Source organism: Lepidochelys olivacea (assembly GCF_965140295.1).
Source record: "Lepidochelys olivacea isolate rLepOli2 genome assembly, chromosome: 5".
Taxonomy (NCBI): Eukaryota; Metazoa; Chordata; order Testudines; family Cheloniidae; genus Lepidochelys; species Lepidochelys olivacea.
Window position 1 is genome coordinate 25051275 of NC_140415.1, and position 20445 is coordinate 25071719.

Genomic DNA, 20445 nt, shown 5'->3' on the forward strand with positions numbered 1-20445 from the left:
CTGCCCAAGTACTGAAGTGATTTATGTTGGGTTCTATGCTAATTTACCAGTACAACACAAGCACACGGCTATGGAAAATGCGCCAAGATCATCCCTGATGAAATTCCAGGGAATTCAAGTTACAGCAGGCTTCAATCTAGTTGAGGATGAGCAATTTCACAATTTACTGCTATTGAGAAGTCAGTTTCAATTTTCACTCTCCACTTGTAGTCTCACAAAAAGTTTTATTTTTTAAAATCATTTGAACAAACCACTGTCTAACACAAGCCAGCATTCAGACATTCACCACCTGTAATTGCTTCATCCATGCTCAGAGCAAACCATGGCCAGAAACTGGTGGATTAACATACTGCTACTGTCTCAGATTTCCCGCACTGCTTGTGTTTGCAATTATTCTGACAATAGTGACAGAATACTCAAGGGGCTGTTTGGTGAGCATTCCAAGTTTGCAGTGGACAAGTGTGCACATCACAAAACCACCAACATCACAGCACCCTTCTCAGCCTCAGCACCGAGGCCAACGATTAAGCTACCTTTTCACTTTTACAGATGGTCCATCCAGGTCAAGTGTGAGAAACATCTGCAAAGTAATATGGGGGGAGCTTCATTGTAGCTGCTTATTCTGCTCCTTTCTGTGGATAAACAGGGTGTCCATTTTCTGGGCTATCAATCTGGTAACTTTCACGTTTTTTAATGAAATATTTTATCATTCTGAATGTCCATAAATGAAATGCACAGTCCATATCATACAGCTATAGTTCTGATTCAGTAATGTCCTCATCAGGGCAACAGTAGTACTCCACAAAACAGATTTGTCCATCTTCATTCCTAATCATATACTGCAGTGAAAGGAACCCCCGATTATCTGTCCGAATAGATACTTTACAAGATAAAGCTAGTGCCTTCGTAGATGGTTTCAGCAAAGAGATCTTGTACCTGCAGGTAGAGAAAAGCCATTTTAAAGTATATAAAATGTAACAGTGACTGAAACCTTCTTCTCAAGTAATGGACCAAAACTGACAAAACCAATTAGCAACATAGCCAACCACAGTAGTGCTTTTACAGTACTTTTCCCTGTTACTGCATCAACAGTGTGCACTTTATACTCTAATTCTTATTACTGAACTTTTAACCAGAGGAACAACTTCTGTCAAAGGGAAATTTTTAAATACTACTCTGTTCTAGGGAAAGTCAGGCATTTCAGTAGCTGACGAAACCACTTTTTCAGCTTCTTGGTCAGAATGTGTCATCAGACTACTACGGTCACTGTCCTGATCACTGACCTGTTTGTCTGGGTCTGGTTGCAATGAAATGCTTCCATCAAATCAGAGTCTTTGGGATAGTCAAGATGAGCACTTCCTGCATTGCCAAAGGTGGATAATCTAAAAGACATCATGCACCAACTCAGCAAAGCATTTGATATTAGCACTATCAAATTTGAAAAGTGGAAACAACAAAGTAATGTTATACATCAAGACGATTCTCAAAGCAGAAGATTTCAACACACTACCGACTCTTCATGAGACACGAGGTAGCACAGCCAGCATTTAATTTAATGAATGAATCACAAGCGTAAGATCTTGTGGCACTCCAAACTCAGAGTTCCCCTAATAGCACCTGATTGTGGTTTCAAAGAAATCTGACTTACGCTAATGAAAGACTGTGACCCCTAGGTGCTAATGGCATACAATAATCAATCTGCTGCCACACCAGAAACTGAAAGAAACCTGCTCTGCAGCACCTAGTTGTGGAGCTGCCATGAATGTGGAAAGCTCATGAGTTCCCCTATGTGCTAGCTACAGCATACAATTCCTGATTTTTCATTCCAACCCAGGCCATGCAGACCTTGGAACTTAATTCTTCATAACCAAAAATACTAAATGAATGCATTCAAAACACATCCTGGAATTTGTTTACAAAATACAAGATAAAAGGAGTTGCATCTGCTTATGCTAAGGCTGAAGCTGGCCCCAAGGCTGGCCCATAACCTTAAAATGATGATGTATTCTATTGCCAAAAGCCTCAGGTTGAAAATTTTGGAATGTTGCGAAATAAGGAATCAACGGTTGCCTGGTATCGTGTCTGAATAATTAAAGTCTTCATATGTGATGCAGCAACCATTATAACAGAAGGCACATTTAAACAAATATGGTGCAGATCTGCACAATGTTGAATAAGCAGCAACAATAATTCCAAACATCGAAGAACAACTAAGTTGCTAAACATGAACCTTTGAAATGGACATGTAGTTTCTGATACCTGAAATAAGGCTTGTCTGGAGACATGGTGATCTGCAGGACCTCACTGGTCATATCTAATTCACCAAATGCTTCTCGTAACCCTTCTGACTGCAGGATAATTTTGTTAACCACATTTGTACTGCAGAAATCAAAATCTAGTGTCTCTTCAGGTTCTTCAGTGTTAATTTTACATACAGTTACCACACCTCCTTCTTCTAGAAATAGGGTCAAGGGGTAGCCATAACCATGGTAACACATTCGAAGCGCTGTTGAAGTACCTGAAATGATGAAAAAATTAGCACTCTAAGAGCTAGATGGTGTAACCTTTGGAGACCTGGATTCTAGCCATGCTTAGATCACAGGTTAAATTAGTTTATGATGCTCAGTCTAGTCTCAGACCTTTACTGAATTCTGTCTCAATCACAAAATCGTCACATAATTTAGGACAGTCTCTTTTCAAAAAGGCCCAGGATAGGAATAGCCAGGATATTAGAGTTCATACAAATGTGCAATGGCAGAATTGTCTGAGAAAGGTGTGACTACTCTATTCTAATTCATAAGTAACACCTAAGAAAACATATCTGGAAAAACTATTTTCAAGCAGGAAGATAGTTCAACTTCTAATATGTAAAATCAAAGATAAGAACGGGATGTTTGACAAAGGAATATTAATAATTCACAGTTCATGTAAATAGTGCAATATTTAAATTTGAAATAGCAGTTGAGGAAAAAAAGGCATTTTTTTAAGTGATCCACTGGAAAACTAACTGCATATGAAATAATACAGAGCATCCTGAATTATACAAACAACACAACAAGATGCGAGGCTATACAAAATACCTTATGGGCGCCAAGACATAAGGCGAAAAGCAAGGGGCTTTTTACTAACTGAGGAATGTGATTAGAGAAAGGAGAATCATGTCCTTAAGGCACTGGAATTCTACTCAGGATATCTTGGTTTAGTTCCCACAGCCATCCTGTGCAAACTTGGACAAGTAACAGTCTCTCTCTTTCAGTTCCCCATCTGTAAAATGGGGATAATACTTAGAAATGTTGTGAAGATCAATTAATTGTTTTTGAGGTGATCAGATGCTATAATGTAATGCAGGCCAAAGAAGTACAGTAGAACCTCAGTTACGAACACCTCGGTTTATAACAATGAACAAAACGTTATGGTTCTTTCAAAAGTTTATAACTGAACACTGATTCGATACAGCATTGAACCTTTACTATACAGAAGACAAATGCTGCATTCCCTTTATTATTTTAGTAATTTACATTTAACACAGTACTGTACTGTATTTGCTGCTTTTTTTTCCATCTCTGCTGCTGCTGCCTGATTGCATACTTGCAGTTCCAAATAAGGTGTGTGTGGTTGACTGATCAGTTTGTAACTATGAGGTTCTACCGTACCTAGAAAGAGTGTACAGCCATTACCGACTTATATGAATGTTTTATAACAGTTTAGGATAGCTGAAGTCTAATGGATTAATCACAAGACTGGGCTTCAGAGGTCCTGTCTAAAGTCTGTCACTGACTCACAGGGTGAGCTTAAAATGGGTCACTTAACCTGTCTGCTTACCTATCTTTATAATAGCTGTTTGAAAGCTACAGAGAGAAAGGACCATAAGCACCAAGTATGTGGTTGGTTTGATAAATAAAAGCCAACTTGCACCACTAATGGATTTCCTTCTACTTGCAACAACTGGCCCCTCTATGGGGTTGTCTATACTTACAGCTAGATCAGCACTGCTGAGATCAATGCAGCAGTGTCGATTTAGTGGGTCTAGTGAAGACCTGCTTAATCAATGGCAGAGCGCTCTCCAGTCAACTCTAGTATTTCACCTCTCCGAGAAGAGTAAGGGAAGTTGACAGTTTCCCCTCGACACAGCATGCTGTAGACTCTGTGGCAAGTTGACCTAAGCTACGTCGACTCTGAGTAGCGTATCTTGAGTCGACTTATTACAGTAGTTATAGACAAGGACTAGCCCCTAACATTTCCTAGATCTGTGTATAATCACAAGATTCCTCTACCACTTCTCTTACAAATCTTATATTTATGAACACATTTTGTCTTCCAAACTCGAAACTTCTCATTGGGTACCTTTCACTGCTCTTTTACTTATAACTGTGTCCACTGCCACCTCTTCTGTCACAGTGTCTGCATTCAGTTAAGTACCTACCCCCCGGTCACTCAAGCAATTATCACAGCATACAGTTGCAGCAACTGAAGAAGCTAGCATGTGGCCTAATCAATCAACGGTAGCTGCTCTTCACGGGGGGTGTCTTAGTATGGGAAAGATCACTTTCATGAAGCCACTTTGAGAAGTGGCTAGAAGCACAGGTTTCATGCTTATGATTACTGAGGGCATCAGATCAGGACATGCACACACAATACCTGCCAAAGAATTTGTACCAAAAATGGTCAAGCAGTCTAAAAGAACAGCCAAATTGATTCGAAACATCACCGACTCTTCCTGTATAATAAATTCTTGAAATATCCCTGCCTGTAAAAACAAACAAAAAAAGATAAAAAGTGTGTATGGAAGAAATACATTTGTTTTCCTTTCTGCAGTAGCAGTGATTTAACAATCATCTCTATAAATCCATAATTTTCACCTTCAGAGCGCAACACGATACAAAATAAGAGCCAAATAAGTGGCACATGAGAGCATATAGTCAGGATCCTTTAAAAATTAACACATAATTTAGACAAAAGAAAACCACATAAGTATGACATTTGAGCAGTGGCCTTTTACGGTTTAATAAGAAGCTATAAATGTTAAAGTATAAAGATCTCCCCACCAATCAGCAAATGTTTAGTGTGCTGTGCAACTTCAATAAAACCAAGACTTCTCATTTATTTCCAGTACACCCAGTGTGATCAGTGCTTCCAAAAACAGAAGGCAGCACAATTTCTGCCCTGAGGAGCTCACAATCTAAAGACAGTCAAGTAAGCAAACAGCAGCAGGTGGAAGGGAACACATTGAATTTTAAGAAACCATGTTTTGTTTAAAGAAATAAAACTAAACAAGACTAGAGAAAGGGGCTAATTTTCTCTCTCTGCCCCCTTCTTTCCCTTTCTTATTTTGTTTTTTATTCTCCCTCCACTTTATTTTAGGGGGGGAGAAATCAATGAAATGAAAAATTACTAGAGATAGCAGAAAAGGGTAACATAGGGTCAACGGTAATCATACTAAATACATGTTGGAAAAAAAATGATTTACAGTGATATTCAGAGGTGAGGAGAGATGCAATGAGGTGGATGTTAAGGGGAGTGAACTCAGTCCCGTAGGGCTCACCACAGTAATTGCTTGATGACCTAAGACACAAACCTGAACTCCCTAAAAAGTGGATAGAATCTGAATGCAGAACACTTTGAGATCATGAAATGGAAGATGATGTATAAAACAAATTATTACTACTATTATTTTGAGAGATGATCAACAAGATATTTCAAAAGGAAAAATAATGAACTCTCTCACTGACAATGGAGAGGAAATGTTTACTGTCAAGCAAGAGGGTATAACTGGAAGTAATGGTATGGAATTAGGGAAAGGGAAATAAGGCTGAATACTCGTAAAAAGCTTCTCAAGAGTGAGCTCTGTTCAACTGTAAAACTGTCTTCCATTAGGGAAGTGGTGGGATCTTTATCATGAGTCATCTATAAATACATAAGACAAAGCAGTGGAGAATATACCCATAGTGAACAATCCTACACTGGCCTCAGAGGATGCGCTGAATGACCTGCAAGGTCTTTCCCTATCTCTAACTTTAATATCCAGTAGTATTGCAGGGCACTCGCTGGGTCAGATTCTCCACCTTATGCCTACGATTTTGACAATTCCGCTCCATCCACTAAGATAAACTGCATGCACTTCCTTACTCTCTCCAACAGTCCTTCCATCACATACTTGGTTTCCATTCTTAGGTACTTCTAGTCTAATACTTCCCTGGCTCATTTAATGCTCTCATATCTCACAGTGACTTCATACTATGTGCTTATACAAGACTCAGTGTGAAAATAATGGTGATCCTCTCACATGCTATAGTACCAATAAAACAGGAAAACAATTCCCTCTCTGCTACATCAAGAACTTAACTCCAGCATTTCTGAATATTGTCAACATCTGCACTTTTGAAAGCCTAGAACTGAAATATCTAACACCTTGGACCCACTGGTCTCATCTTGTTTTTTTATTTGACTGGATAATGTCCACTGGGAAAGCCATTGACAAATGCAAGAGAAAGGGAAAAACTGCTATTTTAAACATGTGAAAGACTGATCACAGATGTACTGATGGTCTGATGATGTGCTAGGCTCCTTACCTGAATAAAGGCATTTGCCTGCAGACACTTTGCATTTTCCACTGTAACCTTGATTCCATTTGTAGTTGCAAAACATGTTGCATGGTCTTTAAAATGAATGGCTTTTAGGATATTTGAGAGGTTTCTGACATTGTCGAGACTGGTGACTAAAACATACTGATCATCACCAGTTTCAGGTTGAGTGGAGAGGGGCATTATCTAGTTTGCATTCACCACTCCCGTCTTTCCTGTGACTGTATAAGATGTAGTTTCAAAGAGAACCTAAAAAGAGACAACATACTTGTGTTAATGTGAATTGCTCTTTATGGATGAAACATGGGGGAAAAAAAGCTTCACAAAGCTGTGATGATGTACTGGCAGCAATGCTTTGGTATAATTAAATATTTCATGAATAGACCAGGAATATATACAAAGAATCCAAAAAAATTATAGATATTTCTACTACCTGAGAGAGATGTTGAGGTCCAGTACTATTAAAATAGCGAAGTAACAAGATGCACAAGTATATTCCTATATCTGTGTACCACGGGCCCCTGCTGGATAGACCATGAGACCAGTTCATTTTATTTACATATATATACACACACATACACACAAATTTCCCTCTATTTGAGCTAAAGCTCACAAAGTAGAGGCCTGTGTTTTTGAAAATGCAAGAAAAGACAGCTGATATTTCATCCTTCTACTCTCCCCTCGTTCTATCCAGCTTGCAAGGAAATATATTTACATCTTTACTGCTTTAAGTAGCATCTCCCTTTTTGTACAGGATCATATTATAGGCAAACTGCAAAACAAACTAATACAGAAGTTGTATCCACGTGGTTTATTGATGCTTTAGGCTGATAAATACTGTACAGATTAATAGGCTTTTTTATTACATGACAAAGATCAGGTCCCAACTTGCCTTGGTCTTCTGGAGGACTATTTGGAAGACTACACACTTCCCACATTAGTGGGAATGCTGAGTTGCAGCTTTCCCATTCCCAGGTGTCTTCTCCCTGGGAAGAATGCTGAGTGTCACCTGCGATTTCAGCGTAGTGCGATGCTCCTGTCCTACTCCAGTTCTCCAGTCATCCAGGAAAAAAGTCAGATCTGGTATTTCTACTGTAAACAAACAAAAACAGAAAGATGACATTACATCCATTTTCATACACACTTCATAAAGAAATAAAGTCCACAATCATATTTTTCCTTTACAATTCACTTTCAATAGCAGATGGGCACTACTGACATTATGAGCACATGTATAGGTGTCATACAAGCAGACACTGTCAGGGAGATTTTCAATGACACGAAGGGCAGTTCGTTGCCCAAAATCTTTTGGTAGTCAATGGTGAAAATCTCTGCAAAGCTCCTCCTATCTCTATTTCTATGCCTACTTTAAAGGATGAACATTACCGTGAAGAAGCACGATAGTTTTAATTTCACCACTAATTTTTTCCTGCTGTTGATAAGAAAAAATGGCTGTACTCCACTTTGTGAGCAGAAATAAGTTAGTGCTATTAACACACCTTACAGTCCATTCTTCTGATTTAAATTTAACAGAAAGCCTTTCACTTCCATTCACAAAGCTCTAGGTTAAAGCGGCTGCTTCCTTTTGGACATTATACTCATTCTTTTTTGTGCTACTGTATTTTTTGTTTCCCCATGTGCAGTATTAGTTTTATGCATATTCTTCCAGGGATGAGGTCGTAACACCCCCCCTCCGTCTCCCAAATCTTCAGCAGCCTCTCAGCGGGGCGAACAGGATTCCCGGCGTTCCCCTCCTCGTCACTGCTGTGCTGCAATGCAGGACCAAGGTGACTCCTACCCCGTGTTGTGTCTGATCATTAGCATTAAATCAGTTAAAAGTCTGCAGAACCATTACATCTCGCGCAGGTCTACATCACACGCAGCCAGGGACTCCACCATACCGAGGTTGGTGCTCCGTGGGCCAAACTCTGTGCCCTGTTTTTCGCCTTCAGTACGCTCCCCAAGCACGGGTGCGTATTACAGCCCGCGGTGACAAGAGCCAGAGCAGAGGTACCAAGCCCATTGACCAGCACCCGCAGCCACACACTGGCTATACCACCTGCAGGGCCCGGAGGCTGCCACACGGGTCACAGCTGTGCGCTGACCGGGCCACACGCGGCCCTGGGGTTGAGAGCCGCGGAGCTAGAGGGATCGGGACTCCGGGCCCCTTTGCACGAGGCACTGAGCAGCGGACACAGACCTACGGCCCGTGGGCCCGTCCCAGCGCCTGAGCCCCCCGCTGGGGAACCGGCGGCCCAGGGGCAGAGCTGGGCGGGGCGCTGCAGCAAGGGTCGGGGGTCCGCCCGGGGAGCCCGCCCCCGCCTACCGCCGTCACACGCGATGCGAGTCCTCCCTACGGCGCAGTTAGGTGCTCGCCCCCTGCTTTACGGCTGTCGTACAACGAGGCCCGCCGGCCGCCAGGACCATAGAGAGAGGAGCGGAAGATTGTAGAAAGGGAGCTCAGCTTCCGGTGTGAGGGTCATGTGCAAGCGAGATGGCGGCGGCCAAGAGGAAGCGTGGAGGTGCTGCGACCCGGCCGAGGAAACGAGCTAGAGGGGCTCCGAATGGGACCGGGCCGCCGGCCAAGCCAAGCCCGCAGGGAGCGGAGAGGGAGGAGCACAGCGTCCCGGCTCCTATCTCTAAGGTAAAAACAGCGGCTGATCCCGCTCCTGCCCGAGGCCTGTATCCGTCGTCCCCCATCCCCCCCCCGGGGTATGTGGCTGGCCCGGACTGTCTCCGCCGGTCCCTGTACGGCGCGGAGGGTAAGAGGCCGGGGCGGCCTAGGCTGTATCCTCCCTTTTGGGGCAGGAGCTCTGGGCTGGTCCCTCTTACTCGCTATCCCCGCTGCGGGAGCGGGAGGGCCCGCACTGTTGGGGGGAGGCGGGGGAAGGCTGTCTCTCCTCAGGGGAAACTCCCCACGGGCCGGAGATCACCCTTCTCTAGCCTCAGACCATTTAGAGACCTTGTCTCTTATTAGAGAAGCAGCTCTCTTCCCTCTGAGTCCTCGGTGTTCTTGCAGGGCTTGGCGTGGAAGGGAGCAGATCGCTGGTTGCAGCCCCTCCACAGAGACATGTACTGCCTCGTTCTGTGTGGTCACCCGAACTCTTCATATGGGTGTGCAAAGCAAGGTTATGATCATAGAATATCAGGGTTGGAAGGGACCCCAGAAGGTCATCCAGTCCAACCCCCTGCTCGAAGCAGGACCAATTCCCAGTTAAATCATCCCAGCCAGGGCTTTGATATGCTGTCATGATCTGCACAGATATCTTGAATACCCTAGTTACTAATACCATGGAGATACCACATCCAGGCACATGAAGGGCCGCCCTGGATCATATAATGCAATTGCAATATAGCAATACTAGCATCCTAAAATATTATCAGAGTTAAAACAAATCATAAAGTGTTGCACAAGGACTTGATAGCTAGTTTTAGTGACTATTTTATTTAGGGAGCATCCCAAATGACACGGTTCAGAAGTTGTACATTTGACAGCTTTTCAGTTTTTTTTAAATAACTTGCATGTTGAAATTGGAAATCCTATAGTCCATAGAAGCTACCTGGGCCTTCTGTACTGAATTAACAGAGGATTTGTTTGCAGCAGACCCTTTTATCCTGTGCTCCTTTACAACTCCCTGGCTCTCAATTCACTTCGTAGAGAAAGCAACAGATCGGCCTTTTCTTGTGACTGAGATGACCTACTGTGCTTCTAGTATTATTGGCTTTCTGCACAGCTCAGATTGCTGCAGAGCCATTTGTCAATGTCCAGGGGAGGGAGGAGTTTAATCAAAGCCCCTCACTATTCTGTTGCTAACTCAAAAGGAGGATTAGGATGCCTTCCCTGGGGATATTGCCATTTTCTCCCTTTCAGAGACAACTATTCCTAGAGATCATAAAAATATTTTAGAAGCAACAGCTGTTGTCTCTGGAATGGACTGAATGGCTGGGATTTTCAAAGTACTTTCTTGAGTGAATCGCATGGCACTCCTCTCTAAGTTCTTAACTCTTCCTTCACCTTAAAACTACACAAGATAAACACTTCTGTATTATCACTATATGCAGTTTAACTTTTATGCACTTAATGTCATTTTGCTATATTAAGTTGCGTATTCTGTCAGTGTAGATTCCTGTATTATGCCTGACCCTCATGGTTATTGTTTAAATGGGAAAACAAATAGATTTCATGGCCTCTTACCCCTCCTGTCTGCAAGCAGGTGCACCCTGATACATGAAGTTTATCACAGCCTAAGAGGGGAATTTTTATGTGAGCAGCCTCGAATATCCATAGTTTAGCACTGAAAACATTGAGTTGATTAGGGTCCTTTGTGTAGGAATTAAGTACTCAAGTGTGGAAGATCAGAGTTATCCACATAAGCACATATAATTTCTGCAGCCTATTGAAAAGGCAGCACTTTGTTTTAATTGGAAACTTCTGCACAAATGCAGATTTTTAAAAATTTGAAATATCTTAATTGATTAAATATTAACTTTGATCTTAAAAAGTTTAAGATTAGAAACATTTTTTTTTTTCAGCTTAACTTTGTGTTTCTTTTAGGGTAAATGGAAAAACAAAGAGCGGGTGCTTATTTTCTCTTCTAGAGGAATAAACTTCAGAACGAGACATCTAATGCAAGACTTGCGAACGTTGATGCCCCACTCTAAAGCAGGTAGGGTCTAGGTTAGAGGTGGGCAGACTACGGCCCGTCCTGGCCTGGGAGGCTTGCCCTCAGCCCCTCCCCTGCTGTTCCCCCTCCTCCCACAGCTACGCTGCTGCACAGGCAGCGCGTGCAGCAGTGTGGGGGTTGGGTAGAGGATCCCGGGGGGAAGTCAGGGAACAGGGGGCGGTTGGATGGGGCGGAGGTTCTGGGGTGGTCAGGGGTTGGGGAACAGTGGGAATTGTATAGGGCATGGGAGTCCCAGGGGGCCTGTCAGGGGCGGGGGTGTGGATAGGTTGGGGCAGTCAGGGAGCGGGGGGGTTGGATGGGGGTGGGATCCCCGGGGAGGGGAGGTTTGGGGCAGGGGGTCTCGGGAGGGGGCAGTCAGGGGACAAGGAGCAGGGGGGGTTGGATGGATCAGGGGTTGTGAAGGGGACAGTCAGGAGGCAGGAAGTGATAGGGGGTGGGGGCCAGGGCCAGGCTGTTTTGGGGGAACAGGCTTCCCTACCCGGCCCTCCATACAGTTTCTCATCCGATGTGGCCCTTGGGCCAAAAAATTTGCCCACCCCTGGTCTAGGTACTGCTTGTATCTAACTTGGTCAGTGTTTTGGGATATTCTAGTTTATTACACCACTTGCCTCCAACAGCCTGCTTTTTGAAGGTGGTGCATAATTCTTAATTTATATGGCTCACTGTCATTGACATTATTTACCCCAATTGCTGCACAGAATAACTGTTGGATTCTAAATAAGATTGTTAGGAAACTAGGCCTCCATTCTGCAAACACTCAAATTCGTGCTTTGCTTTATGTTTCACTATTCCTGTGACTTCAGAAAAACTACTTGCATGCATAATGCAACATGTTTCAGTGTTTGCTGGATTGTGGCCTTAAGCTAGTATGTGCAAAAACTTGTTAACAGAAACCCAATTAATGAGTAAGAGATGAAATAATATCAACAGTGAAAATGAGTTATATGCAAACTGCTGAGAAACACAAACATTGAGAAAATGCTTAGTCTTTCTGTCCTAAAAGGAGGTGAAATTTTCAGAAAAGTGGGAGCTTTTTTGTTTTTGGTTGTTTTTTTTTTAAATGGCTGGTGTCCCTTGTAATATACAAAAGCATACAAGACTGCTCAGTGGTACTTTTTTCTTTGTTTACAGACACTAAAATGGACCGTAAAGATAAGCTGTTTGTAATTAATGAGGTAATGGCATGACTAAACTAATATTTATATTTTGGCTTTTTGGAAATTGTGTGAGACAGAGAAGAGGGCCAGATAAGTGATGTTGAAATAAAAGAGAATTTTGGTTTACTTCATGCAGCACAAAGAGTCCAAGTCCTGCTGTTTGAGTTACTTGCTAAACCACAGGAAGTAATTAGAGTAATTCTTCTGGGTAGAAAATAGGTTCATTCACTTTCCTGTATTTAATTCTGACTCTTTGAAACGAAGACTAGTAAGTAAAATATTGATATAATCATGCTTTAGTCCTCACTTTTGTTAGACATGATCTGACATACGCAAGAACCTGGTCCTGAAAGCACTCTGTATGCAGAACTCCTATTGAAATCAATACAAGTTCTGTGCACAAAAGGCTTACAGAATAGAGTCCTAGGGTGGCATATCTGTATCTTGGGTGTAAATATACCATGGCTGCAAAGACTTTGAATAAAAAACATTACTGGATGAAAACAAACAAGAAAAGGGCTGATGGAAGGAGGACAAGGTTACAAAGATTAAAAACCGTTGTGGTTGGTTTTTGTCAAGAACATATGTAATTTCAATCTTAAAATATTTAATTGGTGGTAGGGATGTGCTTTTTTGTGCAAGGCTGAAGGAGGCAATAAGGAGTACATGTGGTATAGCTAGTGAATTGAACTAAGTGGCAATATGGGTGGATCCATTAGTGGAGATGAATCAAAGCAGTTTAGACTTCCACGAGAAAAGATGAGCTGATAGAGAGTGAAGACACTGCAAGTGTCTGTGGCTTTTGTGATGGAGTAAAGACTTTTGGGAGCTAGTGCCTTTGAATCATTACCCCTATGAAAGAACTGCTATTGCTTCTTTTGTGCTTTAGTCCCCTGGTACCCTTTCTAGTTGAGGGAAGGGAGAAGAAGGGTAGGCTGGCAAGCCTATTCTGGCCTTATCTCCTCCCCCATGCTGGCGTGCTGCTGGTGGAATGTATTAAGTAACTTCATGGATTAAAATGATTGCTATTCATGAACTCTTTTTTTTTTTTTTTAAATGAGGCCTCTTATTTTGAAATAGGAAATTTTCTATTGATAAAGAGAAACTTAATTTCAAGAACAAGAACCTATATAGAATAGAAGCATTTTTTTTCATAGATATTTAGGTCAGAAGGGACCATTATGATCATCTAGTCTGACCTCCTGCACAACGCAGGCCACAGAATTTCACCCACCACTCCTGCAAAAAACCTCACACCTATATCTGTGCTATTGGAGTCCTCAAATCGTAGTTTAAAGACTTCAAGGAGCAGAGAATCCTCCAGTAAGTGACCCATGCTACAGAGGAAGGCAAAAAAACCTCCAGGGCCTTTTCCAATCTGCCCTGGAGGAAAATTCCTTCCCGACCCCAAATATGACGATCAGCTAAACCCTGAGCATATGGGCATATGAGCATATGGGGATTTTGTTCCATCACTCTGCAATCTACCAATATAAAGTGCTTTACAAAAGAGGGTGTTTCCCCCATTTTATGTTGGGAAACCTGAAGCACAAATAGGTCAAAAGATCTGCCTGAAGAAAGCCACATGGTGGGCCAGTGGCAGAGCTGAGACTAGACCCTAGGTGCCCTGACAGTCTAATGCCCCATCCACTGGAGTGTTGGTAGTCTTCTGGGAATAAAAATAATTTAAAAGCCTTTCAAGGTGACTATTACTTAAAACTGAGTTTTCTGCAGGCACCAGGTGTTAACTACTAATGCAAAACGTTTGCATATTTTCATATTAGGACAGAAATACTTGAGACAGATTTGGAAGGTTTGTGAAAAGATCCATAGAGCTTTGTTAATAGCTAATTTGTCATATGCCTTCTTTTTATATAGATTTGTGAAATAAAAAACTGCAATAAGTGCATATTTTTTGAAGCCAAAAAGAAACAGGATCTCTACATGTGGTGAGAAAATACATTATGCTTTATTAAATCTCCCTCTATAATCATAGTTGCTTGTATTCCAACTAGAACTCTATTTAAAACATCCTACAGTTTGAAGATTTACACCTTTAGTGATCCATACATTTCAAGAGTGACATTTTTAAAAAGTACAGTTAAACTTGCTCATATGGTAGCATGCACTTGCTTTCCCTCTGTTGGCTGTTGCTTGCCAGAAGAGAAATGTTCCACTATTCCTTGTGGCGTTTGTGTACTGATTTTTTTTTTTTTAAATACATTTATATTTGAGTATACCTGAGCTGCCACAGAATTTCCAGTCTTCCCTACAGGATTGCTGCAGAAATTTAAGCCAAACTTCCTATAGAATACTTCAGGTCTTGGCAGTCGTGGCAAGAGTAAATGAGATTGGCTTTATGTAGAAAAATGCTATTTAAAAATTTTAAAAGCAGCAAAATAAGTGTAAATTAAACACTATTTTCTATGAAGCCTCATCATTTGAGGTCTACTGAACATACCTTAAGCCATTTTTTATTAAAATATCTAAAATGAATTACCATTTATACACAACAAAAGCCAGTTTTAAAACTACTACAGTAAAAAGTCTGGTTGAAATTTACTATAGAATTCTAAAGTATTTATTTTTCTTGCCATTACTAATGGATGTCTTTTGTTTCAGGCTTTCAAATTCACCTCAAGGACCATCAGCCAAATTTTTAGTACAGAATAGTAAGTTGAGCTCTCAGATTAAGTCACTTCTTCTGCTTGTATTTATTTATTTTTTCTTAGAAAAAATGTTTAAATACTAAAACTGTTCAAAATCATTGTAGTTCATACCCTAGCAGAGCTGAAGATGACTGGAAACTGCCTGAGAGGCTCACGGCCTCTTCTGTCCTTTGATACGGCAAGTACAGGATTTCAGATTGCTTGATCTGCAGTATCTGATTTTCTTTTTCTCTATACTGCTGTTGCCTTGTGTGTGTTCATAAAATTGTATTTTTCTCTTCTAGGTGTTTGATCAAGAGGCACACTATGCTCTGTTAAAAGAGTTGTTTATTCAGGTCAGTACGTGCCAACTTGGTTTTGGGATTTCTTGCATCTTACAATCTTTGTGCTTATATTTCAGGCTTAAAACATATTGCAAGTTGCTTGTGTGTGTCTTGGTACTTACACACTAAGCCTGCAAAGACTTACGCATGTGCTTGAAGTCAATGGAACGACTCACATACGTAAGTCTCTGCAGGATCAGGATGTTAAATAGTAAAACAAGATGAATGCAAAGGTAATTAAACTTTGTATTTTGGACTCTTGATCATTTTAGATGAGAAATTTGTTTTTGTCTTTTGTTACAGATTTTTAGTACGCCACAGTATCACCCCAAAAGCCAGCCTTTTGTAGATCATGTATTCACGTTCTCCATCACAGACAACAGAATCTGGTTTCGAAACTATCAGGTTGGTTGTTTCCACTGACTTTTTAAAGATTGCACTAAATGTATGGGATGATATATATGAAATACAGTAAATTGAAAAAAGAAAAGGAGTACTTGTGGCACCTTAGAGACTAACAAATTTATTTGAGCATAAGCTTTCGTGAGCTACTGAATGCATTCGATGAAGTGAGCTGTAGCTCACAAAAGCTTATGCTCAGATAAATTTGTTAGTCTCTAAGGTGCCACAAGTACTCCTTTTCTTTTTGCGAATACAGACTAACAAGGCTCCTACTCTGAAACCAGTAAATTGAAAGGAAACCTTTAACTATTACCAGGATATGCTGACATCAGCCCCACTTATACAAAAAGGTGATTTCAAAATGTTTTATAGTGGACTTAAAACTACCATTTCACATGCTTAACATAAATTAGTTGCATTAGATTTTGTGCTTGAACACCTGTGAATTCATCTGTGTAAAATATTTAAAGAATGTATATGTATAACTCCAGCACAGGAATCTCAAATGAAGGTGTTTGCTATTTTTATTACAGATCATCGAAGAAGATGCAGCTCTTGTAGAAATTGGACCTCGTTTTGTTTTAAATCTCATAAAGATTTTCCAGGGCAGCTTTGGAGGACCAACTCTATATGAGAATCCACATTACCAGTCCCCAAACATGGTAATAGTCTTGTCTTTGGTTTTACTTGCATTTCACAAATTCCTAAGGCCTTGGTTGCACGAGCTGTTCTGTATGAGTGTACCCCTGCTCCTAAGAGATCAGCTTGCAGGATCAGGGGCCTCAATGTGGCAACACAGTATGGAGAGGAGGTGAGCAGCCGTCAGTGGTGAAAGAACAGGTTAAGGACTATTTAGAAAAGCTGGACATGCACAAGTCCATGGGTCCAGATCTAATGCATCTGAGTGTGCTGGGGGAATTGGCTGATATGATTACAGAGCCACTGGCCATTATCTTTGAAAACTCATGGAGATTGGGGGAGGTCCCGGACGATGGGAAAAAAGGCAAATATAGTGCCCATCTTTAAAAAAGGGAAGAAGGAGAACACAGGAAACTACAGACCAGTCAGCCTCACCTCAGTCCCTGGAAAAATCATTGAGAAGTTCCTCAAGGAAACCATTTTGAAGCACTTGGAAGAGAGAGAGGTGATCAGGAACAGTCAACATGGATTCACCAAGGGCAAGTCATGCCTGACCAACCTGATTGCCTTCTACAATGAGATAACTGGCTCTGTGGATATGGGGAAAGCAGTGGACGTGACCTATATCTTGACTTTAGCAAAGTTTTTGGTAGTCTCCCACAGTATTCTTGCCAGCAAGTTTAAAAAAAAGTGTGGATTGGATGAATGGACTATAAGGTGGATAGAAAGCTGGCTAGATTGTCGGGCTCAACGGATAGTGATCAACGGCTCGATATCTAGTTGGCAGCTAGTATCCAGCGGAGTGCCATAAGGGTTGGTCCTGGGGCCAGTTTTGTTCAACATCTTTATTAATGATCTGGATGATGGGATAGACTGCACCCTCAGCAAGTTTGCAGATGACACTAAAGTGCGTGGGAGAGGTAGATATGCTGAAGGGTTGGGATAGGGTCCAGATTGACCTAGACAAATTTGAAGGATTGGGCCAAAAGAAATCTGAGGTTCAACAAGGACAAGTTCAGAGTCCTGCACTTAAGACGGAAGAAGCCCATGCACTGCTACAGACTAGGGACTGAGTGGCTAAGCAGCAGTTCTGAAGAAAAGGACCTGAGGAATACAGTAGATGAGAAGCTGGATATAAGTCAGCAGTGTGCTCTTGTTGCCAAGAAGGCTAATGGCATAGTGGGCTGCATTAGCAGGAACATTGCCAGCAGATCGAGGGACATGATCTTTCCCCTCTATTTGGTATTGGTGAGGCCTTATCTGGATTTTGCATACAGTTTTGGGACCCCCACTACAGAAAGGATGTGGACAAATTAGAGAGTCCAGCGGAGGGCAATGAAAATGATCAGGGGGCTGGGGCACATGACTTACGAGGAGAGGCTGAGGGAACTGGGCTTGTGTAGTCTGCAGAAGAGAAGAGTGAGGGGGGATTTGATAGCAGCCTTCAACTACCTGAAGGGGGGTTCCAAAGAGGATGGAGCTTGGCTGTTTTCAGTGGTGGCAGATGACAGAACAAGGAGCAATGGTCTCAAGTTGCAGTGGGGGCGGTCTAGGTTGGATATTAGTAAACACTGTTTCACTAGAATAGTGGTGAAGCACTGGAATGGGTTACCTGGAGGGGGCATGGAATCTCCATCCTTAAAGGTTTTTAAGGCCAGACTTGACAAACCCCTGGCTGGAATGATTTCGTTGGTGTTGGTCCTGCTCTGAGCAGGGCGTTGGACTAGATGACCTCCTTTGGTCTCTTCCAACCCTAATCTTCTATGATTCTATGAACACGCTTAATAGGTTATAATTTTAGGATAAAATAATCACTGGCATGTGAACTGAGCAGATTTATGAAACTAATAATGCTGAGTTGTTTAATCTCTCAATGAGAAGATGGCAATATGCTGAGGAATTTGCCAGTTGAAGGGTGATCTTTTTAAGATGGTTTTCTGTCTCCACTTGTATTGTAGAATGTGAACTCGTATGTGAACTTTTTGCAGTATCACCTTGTTAGATGAGTCTTTCTGCCTTTCAGTGCAACTGCATTAACTTACTTTTCTTGTTTTGTTAGCATCGGCGGATGACAAGATTGGCTGTAGCTGCTAAATTCAGAGAAAAACAGCAAGTGAAGGACCTGCAGAAACTTAGGAAAAAAGAAGAAAAGACAATTATTCCAGAAGATCCTACTGAAACTGTCTTTGAAACTCCAGCAGAGGAAAAACCATTGGAAATAGAGTTGGTGAAACCACAGCTAAAAGTCAATTTGAAAAAGAAAAAGAAATTATTTCAACGACAAAGGAAGAGGCAAAAAAAACTTTCCGGGGTGGGAGTGTAAAATGGAAAAAATTTAAGCAAACTTCAAAAAGTCATCTGTTAGTCTTGCATACTTACGTTTTTAGCTATATTTCAGAGCTATCTTGCATAGGCTCTTATCTTTTTTTTTAAAGTCAGCAGCTGCTTGCCACCAACTTTGAGTAAATGAAAAATCAGATATGGATTTCTTCTGCTCTAGGACTCATCTTATCTCAGACTGTGTGTTTTAAATAAAATTTGTTGGTATTTTTGTTGTTTGTTTGTTTTCCAAATAATAGATACATTAATGCCTTACAAGGCTCTTAGAGAAATATGGGGATTTCAGGGGGAAGGGGTTGCGGGGCAGCAACAAAAGGGGAATAAGAAAGTCTGACCAAAAATTTCTTACAATTTAATTTGTTTTTTGCAGGGGAGCACTACCTAAAGGAATTTGGGTGCTTACCCACTAGCCATAGTTCAGAAGTTTAGCTCCCCGGTCCCGTCCATCAGTAGTCAAGATCTTATTTATATTACATTTCTGACATACAAGTAAACTTTCTCTTTTAAAAGATGCAACATGCCTACAGTATTGGTTCATTTTTTTTCTTGGCCAGTTACCCACCCTATCCCACAGTTGTTGAAGAAGAGAGAGGATTATGTGATTTTTTTTTTTTGATCACAGGGTGATTTTTTTTCATAGAAAAGGGGGCAAAACATGTTTACTTGGTGTTCTGTCCTTGTGTTGCTGTTACTCAAAGATACAATGGAACATTGTCCTTTGTGAGTGCTGATGCTCCTTGATATTTCACCCTTCTCTGTTGTTTTAATTTCTAGTGTGGTAGGTGCTGTACAAACACAGAACAAAAAGACTGTTTCTACCCCCAAAGAACTAACACTGAAGAAACTATTGTCCTAGCTTGGGCCTTGTTTTTTTAATAGCTCAATTATTTATTAACACTTCTGCACAGAATCAATTTCTAATGTGTTATTTAGAAACAATGACATTTCTATTAACTTTTTTTAAAGTTATTACTAGCAAGAGCACAGTCAGGCCTGCAGTTAGTTAACAGTGTGTGCAATGCATGCACCAGAAATCAGTGCTGGTAAATGAGATTCTGTAACAAAAAAATGAGCTGCTCTTGTTAAGTAAATGTTTACCCAAAATAAAATGGGGGGGGGAGGGGGAAGGAGGAGTGCACCTTATAAACCCTATAATCTATAAATAGATTGTAAGCCCTTGGTGGCAAGGACTGCCCTTTTGTTCTGTGATTGCACAGCTCCTAGCATAATTAATAAATCACACACTTGTAAAATTTTTTCAGCACCTGTGAGAATTTTTTTCTGTATCTATCTGTACTAATTCTGTTATTAGAAATATAGTTTCATTGATTAAATCACTTGACATTAAATCACTGAGACACCCTTTATTTATCACCATAAGGCTTGAGATTGAATCTGAAAAATTTCCACGGCTGCTGGATGTATCTCCCAGATCTAAGTTAGTGGTAGCATAATGTCTACTAGTTTGGCTGCCATGACTGCTTCAAAATTGGATATTCTTTTAAATATACTAATTCCAAATTTGTTTTTGGACCCATCTGTGTATATTTGACAAAATCAACTCTACTTTTCATCCATATACAGGTATACTTCATTTTTAATAGCTACTGTCTCTTTTTTACCCTTAAGCTTATAAAGTAAATCTAAAT

General features: G+C 41.2%; 2 protein-coding genes across 9 annotated transcripts; one reads left to right on the top strand and one right to left on the bottom strand.

Annotated features, from left to right (window-relative positions):
• Positions 1–204: 204 nt before the first annotated feature.
• Positions 205–8993, bottom strand: RAD1 (RAD1 checkpoint DNA exonuclease). Of its 8 annotated transcripts, none has more exons than XM_084627936.1 (7): positions 8908–8993; positions 7474–7673; positions 6570–6830; positions 4657–4747; positions 2260–2518; positions 1284–1382; positions 205–936 (listed from the first exon to the last, which is right to left on the bottom strand). In XM_084627936.1, exons 3-7 carry the CDS (start codon positions 6762–6764, stop codon positions 753–755), a joined length of 828 nt encoding a protein of 275 aa, XP_084484062.1. In that variant the 5' UTR covers positions 6765–6830; positions 7474–7673; positions 8908–8993; the 3' UTR covers positions 205–752. The 8 variants fall into 8 exon arrangements, with proteins under 8 accessions (XP_084484062.1, XP_084484055.1, XP_084484060.1 ...); XM_084627929.1 differs by having other exon boundaries at positions 4639–4747; positions 8908–8991; XM_084627934.1 differs by having other exon boundaries at positions 4639–4747; positions 7474–7670; positions 8908–8976.
• Positions 8991–19007, top strand: BRIX1 (biogenesis of ribosomes BRX1). Its single transcript, XM_084627928.1, has 10 exons — positions 8991–9225; positions 11137–11248; positions 12398–12441; positions 14302–14372; positions 15046–15095; positions 15197–15270; positions 15377–15427; positions 15719–15820; positions 16351–16479; positions 18516–19007. Exons 1-10 carry the CDS (start codon positions 9076–9078, stop codon positions 18777–18779), a joined length of 1047 nt encoding a protein of 348 aa, XP_084484054.1. The 5' UTR covers positions 8991–9075; the 3' UTR covers positions 18780–19007.
• The last annotated feature ends 1438 nt before the right edge of the window (positions 19008–20445 follow it).